This window comes from Elephantulus edwardii, unplaced genomic scaffold, assembly GCF_000299155.1.
Source record: "Elephantulus edwardii isolate Elephantulus edwardi_28Jun2011 unplaced genomic scaffold, EleEdw1.0 scaffold00032, whole genome shotgun sequence".
NCBI lineage: Eukaryota > Metazoa > Chordata > Mammalia > Macroscelidea > Macroscelididae > Elephantulus > Elephantulus edwardii.
Window position 1 is genome coordinate 3,666,746 of NW_006399782.1, and position 22,570 is coordinate 3,689,315.

Here is a 22,570-nt window from a genome sequence, read left to right on the forward strand (position 1 = left end):
AATTTAATAAAAAAAACCAAAAAAAAGGTTCTAATAATGTGGTAAACATACAAATTAACATTGTAAAAAGTATAATAAATAAATAAAAACCACTTAATACCCTGCTAAACGAACTACTACTAACATTTTGGTAGAATTATTAAGCAATTTTAAGAGCATTTTCTGATTGACATTTACTTTATTGTTACAAAATACTCATAAGGTCTTTGTTTTCTGTTTAAAAAATTTTCTTGTGATTGAGTGAAACTGTGGAGAGTAAGTTGGTTTTCCAGTCAGTGTTTTGTACATGTTTTGTTTTGTGATGTTGACTGCACTCACCAGAATGTAACCCTCTTATTTTTGCTGTCTTTGCCATTTGTATTTGTCCTTCTTTGCTGTTTCTTCCTGCCTTCTAAACTTTATCACTGGGCAGGTGGTGCCTTTTTGATCTTAAATGACTGGTTGCTCTGAGGGACTAACTACTGCCTGAAGTTACAGTTAACTTACAGGCCTGTTTTTTGGCTGAAAGTCGAGCCACGTGGGTGAGTTCACCTTCAGGCCTGAAGGGTGTGCATAGTCTCTAAAGTAGAGATCTTTATTCTTTACATATTTCTCTTTACATAAGCTATTTCCATTTCTAACATATCTTTCCCCAGATCATTTACTTCTGAAACATCCTTGAACATTCTTTCCTCACAATTAAACTCTCAACCACATTTTACTTGTAAATATTTTTTTCTGGCATATGGAAATTTATTATTATGACATTTTCTTCAAAATTTAATATCTTGGCTGTTCCTACTTGCATTGATACAAGGCCTAAAGAGATACGTTGGCTGCTTTGACAACCTTTAAGTGGACTCAAGGAATTCACCAATAGCATAACTTTTGCTAAGTGTCCAGCACCAAGACCTTCTTCTTTGTTTTCCTCAATAAAATCTAAGCAGCCATCATTGGACTGTGATTTTCTTGCCATTCTCGATGAGCTAGACTCTTGACATACATTCTAAAGGCAGATTTTGGCTGTTTACCTCAATTTTTTTATTATTATTTTAATAATTTTAATGAGCATTTACAGAGATTTTGGATTTCCATTCATTCATTGCTGCACTTCTCTCCCCGCCCAGCCCCCTGCTTACCTCAATTTTTTACACTCTCACTCTCCCCCCCGCCCCCATGCACTCACACACACACACACACACACACAGAGTGAGATTTTCCCAGTGCAGTTCCCTTTGCAGGAGAAGTACCTCCACAGGGGTGGCTTTTTTTTTTTTTAAATTTTTGTTCTTTTTGCTTTTTCCTTGTTGTGTACCATTGAATTGGACCTGGCAGACACAGCAGAGCATCTGAGGGTCTTGGCTTTGAGAGCTGTGCCCATATGGGCTCTCGTGTGCTATTTATTATGCTACTCTAGTCACATTGGTGGCTATGCGGTTTCCTGGTGGTATAAAAACCTTAACACCTTGCCCACGTTGGCGTGGCCATGATCCCAGTGAAAGTCTCTTAATTTTTTTTTGAAGATTTTTCATTACAGTGGCTAAAAGTCATGCAAGCTGCAGTATAAAGAAAATGGAGTCAGATTCAGACCTGGGTCAGCCATTGTAGTCTCTTCATGTACCTCAGTGTTTAGATTACACTAATCCAGGTCATTCTCTCTCACTTTGTGTGTGTAAAATATGGACTCTTAGGTCAGTGACTGAATTTTTGAATGCTTTTAGGATCATGTATGATTTTTCTGAGTTCTCACTGCTGTGACTTTCACGATTCACTAGATGTGGTCCTAGAGCTTAGTAAATTCATGGGAAGAGAAATCAGCAGTGATAAACACACCTTTTAGCAGATAAATGCCTTATTTATACCATTGTGATACCATTATTCTTAATGTGTTCGCTTTTCTCACTTGCAGTAAGGTAGTAATTTTTTTCACGTAACTTTTTTTTCTTCTTTTAATCTTGAGACTTAGAAATAAGGAATGCTGAGAAGATGAAGAAGGAATATATGTGTGCCCCGGGCTGCTATTGCTTCTGCTAACTATGGAAATCTTTATAGGAAGAAAATAGTGGTGGCTTACCACCCTCTCAAATAGAGGAAAGGGAAATATTACCTAATTTTAAAAAACTAGGAGTTAAAAAAACAACAGAGGGTTTTAGCATCTTTAATAGTGTCTGAGTTAGTCATTATACAATAATTGAAAATTGAAGTTTATATTAATTATGTTGAGTGCCTTGGTTTTAAAATTTGGTTGGAGATTGAGGAAGCAGCTGAATGCTCTTAAGATGTGTGCTTTTCCTTTGCTGAGAGCCAGTATTATATTTTGGAGGAACATACTTCTAAATCAATACAGCACTCTTCTGTCAGTTTGCCATACTGAGGTAATCTGGGTTTGCTGTGGTACTGAGCCTTGATTGTGCCTTTTGGGTGTTAAATGCCATAACAGTTGCCCATGGTGGACAGTGTTTGGCAAAGCTCCCATTTTAAGACAAGTTTGGAAGCAGGAGTAGCATCCACTTCCTAAATCACATTCTATAGAAACCCTATGAACTTGGAGAAATGATAATAGTTATAGAACAACTTTCAGTTTTTTGTTCATAGGGTTGCTATGAGTCATTGACTCGACAGCAGTCAACAACAACAACTGAAAAGTTGAGAATATATATTTGGAAAAGATTTTTATTTTAAAATAAAATAGCACAGAATTCCTATTATTGTTCAGTTCTAATAAATGAAAAGCTTTGTACAGCTATTGACATCATGCTATATATCATGATATATGATTATGTCGGTGATCTCTTAGATCACAGACATTATAAATTTTTTTATTAAATTTTATTCATTTTAATGAACATTTACAGAGATTTTGGGTTTTCATTCATTCATTGTTGCACTATTTTCTCTAAGACATCATTTTTATTATTACAGTTTGTGTTTTTCACTTTAAGATAGTTTAAATTTTCTTTTACAGGGTTTCTCTGCTGGACTATTTGCATTCTACCATGATAAGGATGGGAATCCTCTAACTTCAAGATTTGCAGATGGCCTTCCACCTTTTAATCATAGGTATTAACAAATATTTTTCTTCTTACTCATCTCTTTAATTAGGAGGATCATTAAGGCTAGAATGTGAGAGTCATAATAACTTACATTCCATAAAAGATAGTGACTTTGTGGCTAACCTAAGGAAATCATGTAAGACAAAGTAGATTCTAAAAAGTTACTTTGTTGTTTCATTGTCTGGATAAAGAAATTGAGACTGTTCTCAATTGTAACTTTTACTACTTTATAATGTAGTCAGACTATGAGAAAATGTAAGATGGTTACATTTGGGGTTAGTATAATATTGCCTATATACAGTAGTATTTACATATCAACTGATATTTAGCATATCAACAGTCATCCCAAGGCTCATATAAGCATGGAAAAATATGACATGTGCACCATTAGTCACAGAATGAACATTTACATGCATTTATATAAGAGAGAAATTTCAAAATGAAGAGTTTATTTCCACAAAAAAACCTGTAGAAGAATTTTAGTTTATAGTAGCTTGAAAGTAGAAACATTTCAGATAGCCATCCATAGTAGAATGTTTCAGTAATTGTAGCATATGCATATAATGAGACACTATACTCTATATTGTTATGTACAAAACCTTAGCTGAATCTTACAATATATTATATATTACAAATAAATAAATATATATATAAATAATATCTATTATATATAATATATTACAGTCTTACAAAATATTGAGCACAAGGAGTCAGGTACCCCATTTGTATGAAGTTCAAAAACAAGCAGGAATAGAAAGCAGAATCATTGTACCTTAAAGAGGCATATGAGGTTGGTCCTGGTTTAGGAAAGAGTGCAGGTAAACCTGCTGAGATCATATGTTTCTGTCTTGAATAGGGTGGTGGTATATGAAGAAAGGATAAAAATTTCATGTCTTTATATGTTAGAATTGTTTACTAGATGTATATTTTACTTCAGTTAAAATCTTTTCAAAGAATTGGGGTGACTTCTTCTGCCACCACAAGGAGGGACTCTCCCCATCAATAGCATCTAGAGTACAAAATCAGATTTGTGAGTCGGGCCATGCTCTCATACCCGTATACCTCCTCCACCAAATCTAACACTGACTCCCTTCCCAAGGCTCTCACAGGGTCAGATAACCCATTGCAGTCGCCGCAAAGAACTCACATAACTATCCTTACATGTGTGAGTTTTGTTAGGGAAGTTAGCAGCTTATGATTCCAGTTGGAAACAGAATATACACTTCTTCAGTCAGGAATGCTTAAAAAGCAGGTCCTTAAACCTGTAGTGTCAAGTCTTGAGGTCGGTGTTAAGCTCTCTCAGTATAGCCAGTAATGGTGGCTGGTGCCCATGATTTGCTTGGGTGAAGGGCCCTGGCTCAGGCTCCATGAGGAACAGTGGTGAGTCAGCGCTGTCTCATGTGGGTCTCTGTCCACTGCCGCTGCTCTGTCCTGCACAGGAATATCTGTGGCCCAAAGGACAAGTGCTGAGTTCTCTGCTTGAACTTTCTTGCTGGTGGGGAAATTCCCATCTTCTGCTGTTGAACCTTCTCAGTTTAAACCTAGGAAGACTAACCAATCCCATGAGTAATTGTCTTTACACATTATTTTTGTATTTTTGCAGCCACTTAAATGATGAAAGTGAAAGACCATGGCCTAGGAAAGTTATTTTGAACAGTAAATCCACTGCACCACAGATCTCTCTTAAAATAGCTAGATATAAAGCAGATAACACTTACTCTAACATAATTTTTTTTATAGCACATGAAAAGAATTCTGAGTAGAAGTGGATATTGTCTTTCCAAGGTTGTATTTGTTATTGGTGATATGAAAGAAGCTTGTTCTTTTCTAATAAGAATTGTGATCTTTATGGAAAATATATAAAAAGATGAGATAGACATCACCTACTCAGTGGTGTAGGCAAGGAAGAGAGCGAGAAAGCCATGGGAAGGATCTCTTTTAATCTCAGTAGTTGGCAGTTGTAATAAATTCCTAGCTTTTCTTTTTTAAATTTCTTGGTTAGCTTATTTGCTCCATTATCTACTACCATTAGACAGTTCAGAAGTAAAACAGTTATTTCTAAATGTTTTTAACAAATGCCCTTGTAAAAAGACATTTCATCCTGAATAAGTGCTGAATTAGATCAAATAGATAATCTTGCAGGTGGGGTCTTCTAGGGAACCACCAGATAATTCAAATCATGAAAGCTTTCTGAGAATGGGGCTTCGAAGGAGCTCCAATCTTTTTGTGTCCTCTCTAAGGATTGCCAGCTTGATTTTTTTGTTTTGTTTTAATTATGGTTTTTAAGTGTACTATGGAACTGGCAAGAAATGGAAAAACACAAAGCAGGCTGTTCTGAGACTCATCTGCTTTCTTTGAATAAATGCTTCCCAGCTTGTTGCAAGCCTTTGGTTACTTTCCAGAGTTCTAACAAGAGAAATTCTGATGATTTTTTGCCAATTTTTTTGCCATGGTATTCATAGAGAGAATTTTCAGAGGTCTTTACTCAGCCATTTTGGTGACTTCTCTCTAGGATTTCTTTTCTTTTTTTTTTTTTTAATAGCAAATACGCTTTATTTAAAATGCAAGGTTTGGTGAAAATGGGCTGAAGCTCAGTTGGCATCAGCCTAGAATTTCTTTTTGTAGGTGAGATGAAATAGGGATTGATCCTTTTTCCCTAGGTGGATACTGCATTTCACAGCACAGTTATTCACTAAGTTATCCTTTATCCTTTCCCACTAAATTAAAATGCCATCTTTATTGTGTACTAATTTTTCCTCAGGACCAGCTTTTTTTTTTTTTTAATTTTATTATTTTGTGTGTGTGTACCGTCAAATCAGATCTGACTGGTACAGGAGGATATTGCGCCTCCTTCTCCGGCAGAGCATCTGGTGGATTCGAACCGTGTTCCTCTGGGATTGCAGTGCAGCTTCTTGCCACTAGGCCACCAGAGCTCCCCAAGGACCAGCTTTTAAAAATTTTGTTCATTTTGTTGTTGCTAAAAATATGCAAAGCAAAACCTACACCAATTTAGTTGGTTCTGTATGTACAATTCAGTGATACTCATTTCTCAGTTGTGTGGCCATTCTTACTGTCTTTTTCTGAATTTTTCTCCTGTTAACGCTCTGTCTAACATACTTTGGACATGTTGTAAGGAGTGACCAGTCCTTGGAGAGGAACATCATGCTTGGTAGTGTGGAGGGACAGTGCAGGAGGGGAAGGCCCTCTATGAGATGGATTGATTCAGTGACTGGGGTAATCAGGATGGGTGTGTTGGAGACCGTGTGATTGTCACAGGATGGAGCAAGGTTTAGGGCTGTTGTACATAGGGTCGCTATGAGTCGCAAGTGACTGGATGGCACATAACAACAACAACAATTAACATAAACTCTGTTCCACCTCAGTAAGATTCCTATCTAATCTTTTAAGTTCCAATGATTTCATCTTGCTTGGATACACAATCAACACCCTTGATACCAGCAGTCAAGAAATCAAAAGATGTATTTATTACATTGAGTAATTCTTGTCAAGGACTTCTCTGAGATGTTAAGGAACAATGATTCAGTTTAAAGACTCAAGAACACTTCATTCAAACCATAGCCTTTTCAATTACTTGTTGTACATCTCAAAATTGGACAAAAATGAGTAAGGATGACAGAAGAGTCAATGCTTTTGAGTTACGGTGCTGAAGAAGGGAGCTGAGTATCTTGTAGACTGCCAAAACAAATATGTCTTTGAGAAGGCACAGCCAGGGTACTCCTTGGAGGCAAAAATGGTGAAGCTTTGTCACACATACATTGGGCATGTGGCTAGAAGGGACCAGGTTTTGGAAGAGGACATCATGTTTGGAAAGGTGGGGTATCAGCAGAAGAGAGGAAGACTCTCAATGAGATAGACCGACACAGTGACTCTAACAGTAGACTCAAGTATATCAGAGATGATGTGGGTGGTACAGTATAGGGCCAGGTTCAGATCTTGCCCTAGGATTGTTTATAGGGTCCCTATGAGTCCTGGTCGACATGACAGCACCTAACAACAACAATGTTAATTTAAACCTTAAATTCTGTTCTGCTCCATTTCCCTCTGTTGATCAGAAGTTTTCTATAGAATTGTGGATCAGAATGCTCAGCAGTGGTATGTGGGCACCAGTCTGATTCTGTTAGTGTCATAACAAAGAAGACAGTTTTTCATGGAGGCCATTAGTGACACTTTCTGGACTTGCTTTCACTTTGTCCAGTAACATTTGCACAGGAGAAGTAATTCATTGTCAACTTAGTTAAATACCAGCCATGTTGAGTGGAGAAGGTTAACCTTTCTAAGCGTCTATTTTCTCACCTGGAATATAGTGATGATAATTTTATATGCTTATCAAAAATACTAAGTTAGAAAGATTAAATTAGAAAAATCTTATCAAAGTATCTTTGATAAGTACAAACTTGTTACATGGTAGGATTTGAAGTATTTTAATCTTAAAATTGACATTTATGAACACTTTTGCATCTAAAATAGTTGTGCAATTGCAAAAATGACTGTCTTTCCACTCTACAATTACAGTCTTGGATTATACCAATGGAGTGATAAAGTCGTTCGAAAAGTAGAGAGATTGTGGGATGTTCGGGATAATAAGAGGGTTCATCATACGGTTTATCTTCTAGTAACACCTCGTGTTGTTGTAAGTATTACTAGTATTTTCCCCTATATCAGAAGCCATCTGCTTTTCCTTTATTATGACCCTTTCTCTGCTAATCATTGTTAATAATTTATGGTTAAATTTCAGATCCTAGTAGTAAGAAAAATAATGCAGAGTGATAGCACTAATGCTACAGGCCAAGAGAAATTGGAGTAAATGGAAATTTGGCAGTGTTACTTATGGCCCTTATCCTGCTCTCTGTCTTAATCCGTTTCTCAGAGAGTTACTGATACTGTGCATTTTTGCTGGTTATTTCATTTGCGATTCCGCTCACCTCCCAATTTAATGATAGAAATCTATTTTTTTCTTTGCTTTTCTTGACCACACATGATTCTCTACTGTTGAAGTTTTGAGCTGGTCTTGAAATTTTTGCTATCCTTGAAAGCCTTTTTTAGAGCAACAGATAAAAATAAAAATATGCTGAATTATATATTAATTGAGAACCTTTTTTTTTCTACTTAAAGACTTATCTATAATAAAAGTAGAAGTTTGTATATCTGCATTAAAGATAACAGATTTGTAAGTAGTAATCATATTCTAATGTTTTTGAGATATATGTAACACAGAGTAAAAGTTTTCAAGTAAAAGATAATATATTAAGAATTGTCGTTTGTGCACAAAGAAGAATATGACAGCATCAAAATAGTTTCTTTAGTTACATTTTAAAAATCTGGTTTTAAAAAGAGCTGCTGCTTCTTACTACAATAATGTTTAAAATGTCTCTTATATCCAATGTGAAATTTTTCTGTTATGTTATGGTGTTTTTTTTCAGGGCATATATTTGTTTTCTGATTCTTAGGAGGAAGCCCAAAAACATTTTAACTGTCCAATTCTAGAGGGAATGGAACTTGAAAATCAAGGTGGTATGGGCACTGAGCTCAACCATTGGGAAAAGCGGTTATTAGAGGTAAACAAGCATATTTGAAAATATCACTGAACATTTTTTTTTTCTTTAATCAAAATAATTTATACTCATGGTGAAAGTTATTCAAGTAGTATCACTCACTTACTCACTGCTGTCAAGTTAGAATCTCCTTATTCTGTCGGTTTTCTGAGGCTGTAAATTACATGGGAAGAAATTGTCCATCTTTCTCCTTCAGAGACCCTGGTGGATTCAGACCTCCAGAGAGACACAACCTTTGGATTAGTATTACAACTCCCTGTACATTATGCCACCAGAGCTTCCTTTCAAGTAGTATATTGCTACGTACCGTCAAGTCAGAATTGATTAATAACAGGGCCTCCAGCAGGTTTCAGAGGCAGTAAATTTCATGGGAAGATGTTACCCATCTTTTCTCTGTGGAGCAGCTGTTGCGTTTGAAACTTAAGTCTTTGGATTGGCATTACAATGCCTAATCACTAAGCCACCAAGTAATATAATAGGTTAGAATAGAAATAGTTTCAACGTCTCCTTTCTACTTCAGTTCTCCAAGCCCATATTCCAAGTACAACCATTGTTTAAATTTTCTATACCTCCCTTTCAGAAATGTGTGTACATATTTTTTTTCAAGTACACAAATGGATTTGTACAGTTAGTTATACAATTTTTTAAAATTAATTATATTCTTAGATATCTAAGAACCAGTTCTTCTGTTATAATTCAGTCTAAGAAATTATTTCCTAAGGAAGTCATTCCTCAAAATCAGAGTAATTTCCTGTGAAATTCATTTTTTAAAATCAGATACTACTAAAAACCAGGTTTAATGTAGTCAAAACAGCTGAGTTACTGCTGCAAGGATAAGTATGTAGGTCAGTGGAAAAGAATTGAAAACCCAAAATTAAGTCCATCTTCTCTGAACAACTCCGTTAAGTAGGGGCATGTATGGCCTCTTAAACAAATGATGCTGGGAAAACTGGATATTTAGTTGCTAAAAATTGAGCACGATTCATACCTTACACAATATATAAAAAGTAACTCAAGCCAAATCAAAGACCTAGGCATAAAACTTAAAACTATGAAAATCATAAATGAAAAAATTAGGACAAATTTAGGAGCCCAAATTAATGGAAAAATAAACTATGAAATATAACTGCAAATGAATAATCAGCCCAGGATAAACTAGACTTCTAGGACTTCCTACAGATCAAAACCTTTTGTGAAGAGATAGGTACTCTCATGCACGCTTGGTGGGAGTGCAAAATAGTATGGATACTGTGAAAGACGGTTTAACATTTTCTCAAAAAGGTGAATATAGAGTCCCATAAGATGCAGCTTTTCCACTGCTACCAATATACCCCAAGGAAATCAGAGCTGACACACGAATAGAGATGTACACTCGTGTGCATCACAGTGTTACTCACAATAGCAAGAAGATGGAAACAACCCAAAAACCATCAACAAATGATTGGATAGAGGGATTGTGGTTCAGTCACACAATGGAATATTATGCAGTGCTAAAGCACAACAAAGAATTTGTAAAATACTATACAACGTGGACAAATCTAGAGGACATGATGCTGAGTGAAGTTAGTTACAAAAGGACAAATACTCATAGGATTGCTACTGTGAAAATAGAGTAACTGACGGGCGGGGAGCAGACTTAGAATGTATAGCCAATGAACGCTGTAAAGGACCAGCACTGTAGGGATCAGCCTGGGAAGAATTAATGTTAGGACAGTATGGCTAGTCTTATTAACATATAGGTACAGGATATATATAACTGTTCTGAAAGGGAGGTGGTGAGAAGAAAGGGAGTGAAAGAAGGGGGAGGGGAATCACTAGGACAGCAGAGATTACTGGACAGATTGGGGGTGAAGGAGACTTGAGATGGGATGATCAAAGACATGGATCTGTAGTAATTATATAAAACAATATATATGAATGATTATATAAAACACATGTACATGAATGAAACACAATATATATGAATAATTGTATGCAAACCAATTAAAATCCTTTGTGTATAAATAGACTTCTCAAAAAGGCTAAAAACAGATTCTATCAACTGGAAAAAGTATTTGGCTGTGACACATGTGACAAGGAACTCATCTCTAAGGTTTACGGAAAGCCCCAAAATCTCAACAAGAAAAAGGCAAACAACCTAATAACCTAACTACAAAATGAGTGATTAGACATTTCACCAAGCAGGACTTTCAGATGGCCAGCAACTATTTGGAGAAATCCTCTAGATCAGTAGTTATTCAAGAGATGGAAATCGAAATACTGAGATAACATCTCATCTCAACAACAACAGCAGTGTTCAGTAAGATAGCAAACAGCAAATTCTAGCAAAGACATGGAGAGATGGAAACTCAGGCAGTGCTGGTACAAGTGTAAAGTAATGCAACTACTATGGAAACCAGTTTGGTGCTTTCTTAGAAAGTTGGGAATAAAATAGAAAGTTGGGGATAGAAATGTGATTTGGTCCAGCAATCTTAAAGAAATAGAAGTGGCAACATAGATTGACCCTGGTTTTTGTAGCATTATTTACAGTAGTAATGACTTGAAAACAACACAAGTGTTCATCAGGAGACTCAGAGATAAAGAAAAACTGTAGCACAGTCACACAATGAAGTACATCACTGAAAAACAAGAATTCATGCAATACTGTACAACATAAGTAAATCTAGAACACATGTGTAGAGACATAAGTCTGTTATTTAAAAACTTATTTAAAAACTAAGGAAAGGCTTACACACAGAATAATCTCAGAGAATTGACAGGGATGATGAGAAGGGAGGAAGAGGTGAGTAAAAAATAATAGATAAGTTGTTGTTATGTGCTGTCGGCTTGGAACTGACACATAGCTGGCCGTCCAGCAGGTTTTCAGAGGCTGTAAATCACACTGGAGAAGATCAATCATCTTTCTCCCTCAGAGTAGCTGGTGGATTCAGACTGATGCCTTTGAGTAGGCAGTGAACATCCTTACCCACTAGGTCACCAGAGCTTCATAGATTTATTTAGGTGATGGGAAAATTAATATACAATAAAGGTTAGACTAAACATTGTCATTATTGACATTTATCAGTTATAATTAATGTTGTAGAATAAAGTATTTATGAATGATTGAATGGAAAACCAAAATGATAGGAAAATTTTCACTCAAAAAGAAAAGAAAAAATAGCTAGGCTTATGGAGTAAACAAAGTACTTAGTATTTAATAAGAAAAATACTGATGCAGTTTAAAAGTTATCAATAAATAGCAACCAAAAGCTTTTGTAGCTGGATTATAAGCTGTAAATCTCAGTAATGGAGACAGGGTAAAATGCCCAAAGATTAGAGAAAACTGCAATTAGGTACTTCCAAATTAGAGATTTGGGCCATATTGAACCAAGAGGAAAAATATGAAACAAACAAATCATGGATAATATTGTATTCCTTTGTTGCTTTCTGTGTTCAGCTAAAATAGTACACTTTATATTTGACTTCATGGCAAAAATATTTAAGCCTAGGCAAAAACCATTATGAAAGAACATGATCCCATATTATGCTGTTGCCATTCCATTCTATTCTGTCTCACAGAAACATACTTTTAGCAAAATAGATTGTGTACTTGAATCTACTAATTTTTTTTTAAACAACCACATAGTATTGTATGGCTGTAGCATAATATTCCTGTGTTAAGGAACAGCTATATTTGAACTTTTTGTTAGAAACAACAGTGGATAAACAATTTGTCTTACCTCCAGTAACTGGATCAAATTTAGAAGATCCTAAGAGGCCTCACTAAGAAGATTGACTTAAAAGATATTGGACAGAAAGCACAGCATACCAGCCATTTGTGTGTTCCATACAAACAATCTCTGTGCCTCTCCCCTTCAACACCCATATCATGCAATGACACACAGCGTGGAAACCATGCTGCCTTAGAAGTGCTGTGTCTCCAATAGGAGCTAATATCTCTTATAACAGCTTCAGAGGCATCACTTTAAAATCCCCACAATGGATGTACTCATAAGAATCACTATACACAGGAAGTGCTAATCAGTGACTTCCCGACAGATACTTACTGTACATCCAGAGACATCAAGGGATCTTATTTTCAGATCTTATTATTTGTTTTAAATTGTTGTTGGTCAAACATTCTTCTAGGTCATATAGCCCTGGTGTGTCCACTTCCCTTACAGAGGTAACTTGTGGTTGCTGTGAAGCTGAACACTGTAACACTGATGTGTCAAATGTGATAACAGTTACCCATGGTGGACAGTGTTTGGTGGCACTCCCGGTTAAAACAAGCTTGGAAGCAGGAGTGGCATCCACTTCCATAATTAGCTTGCCTCGGGAAACCCTGTGAACCTGGGGAAAGGATGAAAGTCACGCACGCAGGGCAGGTGTTGAGGACTTTCGTTCATAGGGTCGCTTTGAGTTGCCTACGACTCGACAGCACTTAACAACAACAAAAACATTATTTGGTAACTCAGCTGATATTCCAGATTCTTGAGTTTCCAGAGGAGTAGAGTTAGAAAGTTAACCCAGGGTCAGATTTGTTTATATGGAAAGAATAAATACCTCGAAAGGGAATTTCTGAATAAAAAAATTGGACAGTTTTTTTCTGTTTTCAATTTACAGTGACCTAAGTTGGGTAAAGAATAAAATGAATTGTTACACTGACTGTTCTTACATGGTTTTGTTGTTATTGTTAGGTACTGTTTAGCTAAGCATGACTCCTAGCTACCCTGAAAATAACAGACCTGACCTCTTCTGTCCTGTGACATCCTCATCCTCTCTGACACGTTTGAGTCCATTAGGTGTCCCCAGAGTAATGGTGGGAATTTGTTCTTGCACCTTAAATTTCTTCTCCTATGGGAAGTTCAGTTTCTTTTTCCTGAGGAGCTTTCTCACCTGATTCCCTTCAGAAAGCTGTAGATTGATTAATCAGAAATGAAAATGTGTACACTTTTAAGAAGAGAACACAGAGAGTAGGAAATTCACTAACTTCCTCCTTTCTCTGTTACTAACTTTGTGTGTTTGAACTTTAGAAAAGGGACTGCTAAAAGAGCAAACAAATCTGTCTTGGAGGAAGTGTGACCAGAGTGCTCCTTCGAAGCAAGAATGGTGAAACTCTGTCTCACATACTTGGGACATGTTGTCAGGAGATGCCAGGCCTTAGAAAAAGATGTCATGCTGGGGGAGGGTCAGCGAAAGAGAGGGGAAACACTCAACATGGTAGATTGACACAGTAATTGTAACAATTGATCTGAATGTGGTGGGAATTATGAAGATCGCTCAGGATGGGGCACCGTTCAGTTCTGTTGGTCATGGGGTTGTTTGTTTGAATCATAATTGTAGCATTTAATTAAGTGAGGTGATCACCAAATGGTCATCATAGTATTTCTAAGAATCATCAGAGCTACCCAAAGATGAGGGCGCTCTGGTGGTATAGTCTGTGGAGAGCTGACTGCTGACCCAGGGACCACACCTCCGGCAGTGAAATCCCCAGGAGAGAGATGGGCAGTCTCCTCTCATGTGGTGTACAGCCTTAGAAACCTGCTGGAGGGTCAGCTGAGTTGATTTTGATGACTTGACAGCACTCAGGTTTTTTAATCCTGAAGACTGAATAAACTACTGTAAGAGATAGTGAATGCTTCATTAACTAGATAACTTTTTGGTAGAAATTTTATGTTGTAAATATTATATGGGACTGCTTGTGTATGCCAACAATCTAGAATAAGAGGTGCATTGCAATGTGGACTAAGAGGGAGAGGAAAGAAAAGGGCAATAATGAATGAATGAAAACCCAGCCTTTCTGTAAAGTTTCATTAAAATAAAAATTAAATTATATGGATAGTAGATCTTTATGAGTTCTTGGGTCTAGACTCTGTGTTTATATAAATCTAATTTCTTATTTTGGATATTAGTAGATATTTCTTTGATCATAAAGTGTGAGGGTTATGAAAGAATTTTCTTTGTAAATCAGGCAAATGTTTCCCCCAGATTTCCTGTCTCAGTGACCTACTTTCCTCTGCCTAGAGAGTATAATATTTTTACAGTATTTCTATTTCTGTGTATGTCAGTCTTCATTTTTATCAGCATCTGAAATGCCTATTGCATACCATCCTAGCAAAATTTTATACAATGGTGACATTTGAGAGAGAAAATAGATTTCACTGTGTCAGTTGTACCAGTTTAAAAAAGGTTGGTTATTTCATAATTTTTAAGTGACTACTTTGTCAACTGCTTGATGAATTTTCTATATATATATATATCAGAAGTATCATAATTATTATTGAGTTGCAATTTTCTAATTATGATCTGTTGGTGGTTTTCAGAATGAAGCAATGACTGGCTCTCACACCCAGAACCGAGTCCTCTCTCGAATCACTCTAGCATTAATGGAGGACACTGGGTAAGACAGCTGTGAGAATATTATATTTACTGTTGATTAAAATTAAATTAATATTAAAATTATGGTTCAAGAATATACTGACATTTTTGCATGAGAGAACATTATTTATTCCATGATAACCTTTTCTTTAGGACTTTGCCATTGTTTCTAAAATTTTCCTGGAAGAAATAACACTCTACTAAATCTCTCTCCACATAAATAAAACTTTGACTACTTTTGTTTTCCTTTATTTTAATGTTATTTAGATTGTTAACAACATAGGAAAAGAATTTTGGTAAGATAATAAATAAAATTTTAAGCACTGAAAAAAATATTTTACACTGAGGCAAAATGAATTTGTTAAGTCTTTGAGTTTTGTGTAGGTAGTTGTTGATTGATTCAGCAAAGAATAAAATGTCTCATTTGCTTTATAACCTTTTGTCTCTCTGTCCCCCTTCCTGGCCCCCATATTTCAGGCATCAAATCATTTTACCCCTGTGTATTCACCATGAGTTGTTGAAAGTGTTTTCTTGTATAGCCACCCATACTAGTAACAGAACTAATAATTTCCCAATATCGTCATCTACATAGTTGTTCAAGTCCACCAGCTTTTTCAAGGGAGAAAGATGAGCAGTCTCCTCCTGTGTGATTTACAGCCTCTGAAAACCTGCTAGAGGGTCAACTCTGAGTAGTTCCCACTTGACAGTACATAACAACAGCAAATTCTCTTTTTAGAGTTGGTTAATTTGAATCAGGATACAGTTCAGAAGTTGTATTTGATTACGTCTCTCAAATGTTTTAAAGCAATTCCTCCACAGCCAGTCCTGTATTTTCTTCATGACATTAATTTGTTTCAGAAAAAGTCAGTTGTCCTATACCAAACCCAAACTACACCCACTGCTGTTAAATACAATTCAGCTCACAGTATCCCTCTAGGGCAGAGTAGAACTTCATTATACAATTTCCATTAAATCTTTATGGAAGTTGACTGACACATCTTTCTCTCTTGGGGCAACTGGTGAGTTTGAACCATTGACCTTTAGGTTAACACTTGAATGCTTAATTGTCCTACCAGTAATCTCTCTAGTTGTCCTATAAATGTCCTAAATTCTTGAATTTTTTTTGTTATGTTTCTTTGTTCTACAATTTCATGTTTTTCTTATAAATAAAAGTCAACTCTAAATACTTGATTAGTTTCAGATTTAGCTTTTTTGTTTGCTTGAAGGTTAACTTTATAGATGTTATCTGTTGTTGTCATGTTTAGTCTTAAGTTGAAAATGTTAAGTCAGAACTGACTCATAGCCAACCTTTTAGTAGATTTTCAGAGACTGTAAATTGCACGGAAGTAGATTGCCTATCTTTCTCTCTCAGAGTATCTTGTTAGGTGTTGTGGAATCATAGCAACCCTAAGAACAACACATCTGAACCCTTTCCTATCCCGGGTAATCCTCCTCATCTCTACACACTTGAGTCCACTGCTGCATTCACTACTTCAGTTCATCTTGTTGACGGTCTTTCTATCTTTTGCTGACTCTCCACCTTTCCACGTATAATATCCCTTTCCAAGCATTAGCCTCTCCTAACCACATGCCCAAAGTATGTGAAATGAAGCTTTTCTTTTGTTTTTGTTTTTGTTTTTTTTTTAAGTGAAGCTTTTCTATCCTGTGACTACACTTATTCTGGGATATATCTGTTTGTTCTTTTGACAGCCTGTGGAATATTCATTGCTCTTCTCCAACACCACAACTCAAAGCCATCAGTTCTTCTGTCATCATCATTTCTTGTTCAGTTCTCAGATGCGTAGCAAGTAATTGAAATGACTATGGCCTCAATCAGGCACACCTTAGTCTTCAGACTGACAGCATTGTTCCTCAGTAATTCGGAAGGGCTCCTAACAATGGACTTTCCCAATGTGCAATACGTCTTATATTGTCTTGACTGCTTGACTGCTAGTCCCAAGGGTGTTGATTGTGAGCAGCTGGTGGATTCAAAGCACATGTCTTTGAGTTGGCAGTACAACTCTTTACCACTGGAGATCCCTAAAGGTGTTGTCTAGTATAGAAAATGTCTACTTTTTTTATTGTAGTAACTAATAGATTTATATGACTTTTAGCACTGTCAGCATTTTATGTAATTGTTTCATCTATTAATGATTATTGCCTAAGTTAATTTGATAGAGGTTACATAGTGACGGTTTCATTGTATGTTATTGTTCTTTGCTACCTGAAATACTATAGAGACTTCCCTATTACCAATCGAGACAGCCTGGAGTGAATCTCAGTGCCTGGTGCATCCCCACCACCGTCTAGCGCATAGCTAGCCTGTGTGCAGTAGAGTGAAGTGCTGCTTGGTCCTGTGCCACCCTCACAGTGGCTGCTATGCCTCAGCCCTTCCTGCAGACACGGCGTCAATCCATCTTGAGATTTTCTTCTTTTTAGCTGTCTCTCTACCCACCATGCTGTCCTTCTCCAGAGCCTACTCATTCCTGAAAATATATCCAAATTATAGGAGGTGAAGTCTCTCCATCCTCACCTCCAGCATGCATTCTGGCTGTATTTATTTCAAGGTGTATTTATTTGTTCTTTGGCAGTCCATGATATAGTCAGTATATTTCACCAACACCACAATTCAAAATTCTTCATCGATCTTTTTATTTATTATCAACTTTCACATGTATATATTGTTATTTACTTTCAAGTTGCCTGCGACTCATAGTAACCCTTTGTACAATAGCTCTGAAGCTTGCTCTGTCCTGAGCCAGTCTCACTGACTCTGACACACCTACCCCCATTGCCCTAGTTACTATATCAATCCATCTCATCCGAGGTCTTCCTCTCCTTTGCTGTCTCTCCACCCTTCCAAGCATGATGTCCTTCTTCAGTGACCTGTCCCTTCTGGTCACGTGCCCAAAGATATGTGAGACAGAGCTTCAAAATCTTAGCATCCAAGAAGAAACTTGGTTTCACCCTCTCCAACACATACCTCTTTGTTTTCTTGGCGGTCCATGGTATGTTCAAGATTCTTCTCTGGCATAGCTGGATGGTGACTGTGGGTGATGCACTCTGGATGTTATGTCCCATGCTAGCATTCCACAAGACAAAGCACCTGGCCCTGGGTTCCCAAGGGTTTATATAAGCCATAAGTAGGATGGGGCTTATATTCCATCCTAATCCTCTCTCCTTAATACAATAATTACTTCAGCACAAAATAAGCAGTTAATGATTGGCTGCAAAAGACATCTGAATGTTAAACCTTAAACACCCAGAGACCCATAGCAACCCTGTGATCAATAGATTTGACCCTGTCCTATCCTGTGCATCCTCACAATCTATGACACACTTGAGCCCATTGCTGCAGTCACTGTGTCAATCCATGTGCTTGGTCTTCCTCTCTTTTGCAGACTTCCCAACTTCCCAGGCATGAAAGATGTCATAGTCTGGTGGAAAATGCTAACAATATACATATAACAATATGCTTCGTCTACAGAGAAACAATCACCTCCTTGATCTGGATCTAGTTCTGCATGCATGGCTAAATACAGTAAAGGGAACAATCAGTTTGCATTCATTCTGAAAAGAAATTAGAACAATAAGTCTATTTAAAACACAACTTATCTTAGCACGAGTGTTGCCATTGTGGGATGTTTATAGGATTTACTGTGCAAGGTATAGACTCTATTGAAGGCTGTAATCTTTATCAGTAGATACTTCAATTAGTCTTGATTTTCTGCCAGAAAGTTTATACTATCTGCATATCCCAGATTGTGAATGAATCTTCTTACAGTCATGTGATCATGTTGTTATTCTTGTAGTTAATTTCTCAGATTATATGTTCATCATTCCAAATGAATAAATTTGGTGAAAGGATATATTTGTGAATTATATATTCTTGGTGTAACTTATATATATGATGAATTACAGTTTGTAACAAGAAAAACTAAATACTTGATTCTTTCCATTTATTTTCTGAGGTATACATAAGGAGTTTATGGCTAAGGTACTTCCAAAGATGTCCAGTGACACTTGTGTGTATGTGTTTGGTTTTGATAGCAAGGGCTCTCTCTTTTCTTCTTTAGTACTTTAAACTCAGCTTTTCTTAGCTTTAGACAGTTAGTTGCATTCATCATTCTTTTTCATTCTCTATTTCTCCAAAGAGAGTCTTTTTATCAAATCCTGAGTTCTGTTGACAATTCTTTGATAACTTCCTTGGAGGAAAACAAAAATCAAAACCCTGGATTCCTTTTGTTTTTGTTGTGTTCTGTCAAGTTGGAAGCGACCCATTGCTGACCTTCCAGCGGGTTTTCAGAGGCTGTAAATCACACAGGAGGAGATTGCCCTTTTTCCACAGAACAAGCTGGTGGATTCGCACTGCATGCCTGTGGGATTGTAGTACAGCTTCTTACTGCTAGGCCACCAGAGCTCCCTGGATTCCTCTTCATGCTATTGGAGCTCTCTCCTCATTTATCCCTGAACAAGCAGGCACCAGTAAGAAATGAAACATTGTAGAGGTTGAGGATCACTAAGAAAATCATGTCACTTGTGAAGTTTAATGCATTTCTCTCTGCTTTTTTCTGAGGCAAAACACAGCGGCAGTGTGGGCCAAATGCTATTATAGATTGTCACTGACAGCAGCCTTTTAGCACAGAGTAGAACTGCCCCATAGGGCATTCCAGGCTGTCATCTGTGTGGGAGGAATGCACCAGATTTTATCTCCTGTTGTTTCTGGTAGGTTCAGGTTGCCCACCTTTGGTTAGAAGCCTAAAACTTAACCACTGTGCCACCAAGGCTCCTTGGTGTGCATTATCTCTGGAATTTCTTTCATAACACTGTTTTTTATCCAGGTCGTCATTATCTTTGTATAGCTTTATTTAGATATAATTCACATGCTGTTTAAATTATATGATTTAGTGTTGTATAATTTTTAAATATGTTGGTGGAGTCAGCTTGGTTAGGTTTTTAAAATTGTTGATCTTGAGGATTTTTGGTTTTATTTTCATAAGGGATATTGGTCTGTAATTTTCTTGTTTTCCTTTGTCTAGTTTTGGTATGAGAGTAATACTAGCATCATGGAAGTTAGAAAGGCCGCCTTCTTTTTCTTTTTTTCTTTTAAGTTTGTGAAGAACTGTTATTTTTTCTTCTTTAAATGTCTCATTGGATTCTGTGGTGACCCAGAGTAGGCCAGAGCTTTTCTTTGCAAGTAGCTGGTAATGAGTACTTTGTAGTCTCTCCTTTGTGATAAGTCTAATTATAAACGGTCTATTTCTCTCAGATCAGTTTCAGTAGTTTGTGTGTATCTTGGTTTCCTATGGCTGCCATAACAAAATATTCCCAAATGAATGAATGACTTTAAAGAACAGAAGTTTATTAACTCACAGTTCTAGAATCTAGAAACCCAAAGTCAGAGTGCTGCAATTTTCTGCTCTAGGGGAAGATCCTTATCTCCTTCAGTTTCTGATAATCCCAGATGATTCTTGTTCTTTGGTTTGCAGATGCAACAGATGGTGCTGTATCTTTAGCAAAGTGTTTAACATGCTGTTGTTGTTGTTGTTGTTGTTAGATGCTGCTCAGTCAAGTCTGTGTTGACTCCTAGTGACCCCTTTTGTGTAGCAGAAGGGAACACTTCATAGTGCTATGTAATTCAGCTACAAAGGATGTCAGGGAAGTTTTAAGAAATGTAGCTAGAATCAAGGTACACGTGCACGAAACACAATGTATATGAATAATTTTTAAAAAAGAGAGAAAATGTAGCTGGAATGCCTTTCTTGTGCTTTTCTCCAAAAAACAAAGAAACAAACAAAAAACCCCACCAAAAAATTATACAACCCAGCAAAATGTCAAAATCACTCTCAATTCCAATTCATTGTTACCCACCGTTGGCCTGTCAAGGATGTAAATCTTGACAGGAGGGAACTGTTCATGCCCCTTCTGTGGATTTGAGCCACCAGAGAAATGAAATCTTTTGGTTAGCACAGTCTGCTACGCATTGCACTTGTCAACTTAGGTGGGCTGTGGTAAGTCCAGGTTAATTTATCCACAGGAAGAAGGACTTCCTAACCAAGGCATTGCTGATAATTGCTAGTGCACAAATTAAGGAACAGCTGTAACTTTTTTTGGAAGCCTGGTAGCACATTATCTATGGGCTTCTGCTGCTAAACCAGTGGGCTACTTCTCTGGCAGTTTGAGTCCATCAGCGACTCTGAGAGAGAAAGATGGGCAGTCTCCTACTATGCAGTTTATAATTTGGAAACCCAGTGGTAAGCCAGATACTAGTGGATCCAAACCAAGGGCAAGGAAGAAGGTGTACTTTCTGAGAGGCTGTCTGGTGATGCAGTGGTTAAGTGCTCAGCTGGTGGAGACTTCAGCAAAGCCACCTGGGTGTCTAGCAGAAGCTTTTCTTCATGTGGTTTGGTAACTCTTTTAATACTACTTTCACTTGTTTCTCTCTTTAATTTTTTTTTGTGTGTCTTGAAGAAAGTTCATAGAGCAAATTAGTTTTCCATCCAATAGGCCATGCACATTTTATTAATAATATTGGCTATAATCCTTTCAGTATAATTACACTCTTCCCAACCTCCTTCCTGGCCTCCCCATTTCCGTTTTTCCTTCTTTCCTGCTCCTTCTTGCCTTCTGAGCTCATTTCATATTGTTTTTACATTTCAAAAGAGATTGATGTAAAACACTATGTGATTATTGTCTGATTAACAAACAAAAACAACCAAATGAGATTGTAAATAAGTTGTTGTTTTGTACCATTGAGTTGGAAATTACCCATAACTGACCCTCCAGTGGTTTTTCCGAGGTGAGGGAGTGTATTGTCTGTCTTTCTCCTATGAAGCAACTGGTAGGTTCGAACTGCATACCTTTACATTGGTGCATTTCCTTACCACTAAGCCACCAGAGCTCCCTAGCAAAAACAAAGGTTAGCAATTACAATACATATTCTGGGGAGCACAGTTCAATCCATAAGAATCACCAAAGTCTTTTAGGGTCCTCTTTTGCTCAGTATTTAGATTTGTAGTTGATTTGATAAGAGTTGATTTCAAAATTTTAATAATAACAAGTGCTTTGTTTGTATTTTCCCCACAGCTGGTATAAAGCTAATTACAGCATGGCTGAGAAGTTAGATTGGGGTCGAGGAATGGGCTGTGACTTTGTCAGGAAGAGCTGCAAATTCTGGATTGATCAGCAGAGACAAAAGTAAGAATACACTCCTAACATTGTTTAACACATCCATTTCAGAATTTATTTTTTTTTATTCTGAACCTAAAATGTCAACGATTTTGAAAATGTTACCTGACTGGTCAGCTTAAGAATCTGTAGAAAATTATCTTACAAGTGCCAGCTAATCATATAATAGTAAGTAGCAGACATGCTGTTTTTAATCCCATACAAGAAGAATGCACAATATCAAGAGTCATGAACATTTCTGGTAAGGTTGTAATTTATAAAATACACATCTTTTGCAAGGTGTTTACATACTCTGTCCCTACTGTTTTAATCAGAATGCACACGTAAACTGATGCTGCTCTCGATTGGATCTCTGAGAAATCTTGAAGGGGTTTTTTTGTGTGTGTGTGTGTGTTTTTTTTAATTCTTTTCTGTGTG

At 36.9% G+C, this 22,570-nt stretch overlaps 1 protein-coding gene across 1 annotated transcript in view; it reads left to right on the forward strand.

Moving 5' to 3' along the window:
• Positions 1 to 22,570, forward strand: part of LMLN (leishmanolysin-like (metallopeptidase M8 family)) — a 103,016-nt gene that overhangs the window by 42,945 nt on the left and 37,501 nt on the right. The window contains 5 exon segments of the mRNA XM_006884209.1: positions 2,945 to 3,039; positions 7,566 to 7,683; positions 8,501 to 8,608; positions 14,911 to 14,987; positions 22,052 to 22,162. Of these exon segments, the coding sequence (XP_006884271.1) occupies positions 2,945 to 3,039; positions 7,566 to 7,683; positions 8,501 to 8,608; positions 14,911 to 14,987; positions 22,052 to 22,162 (509 nt within the window).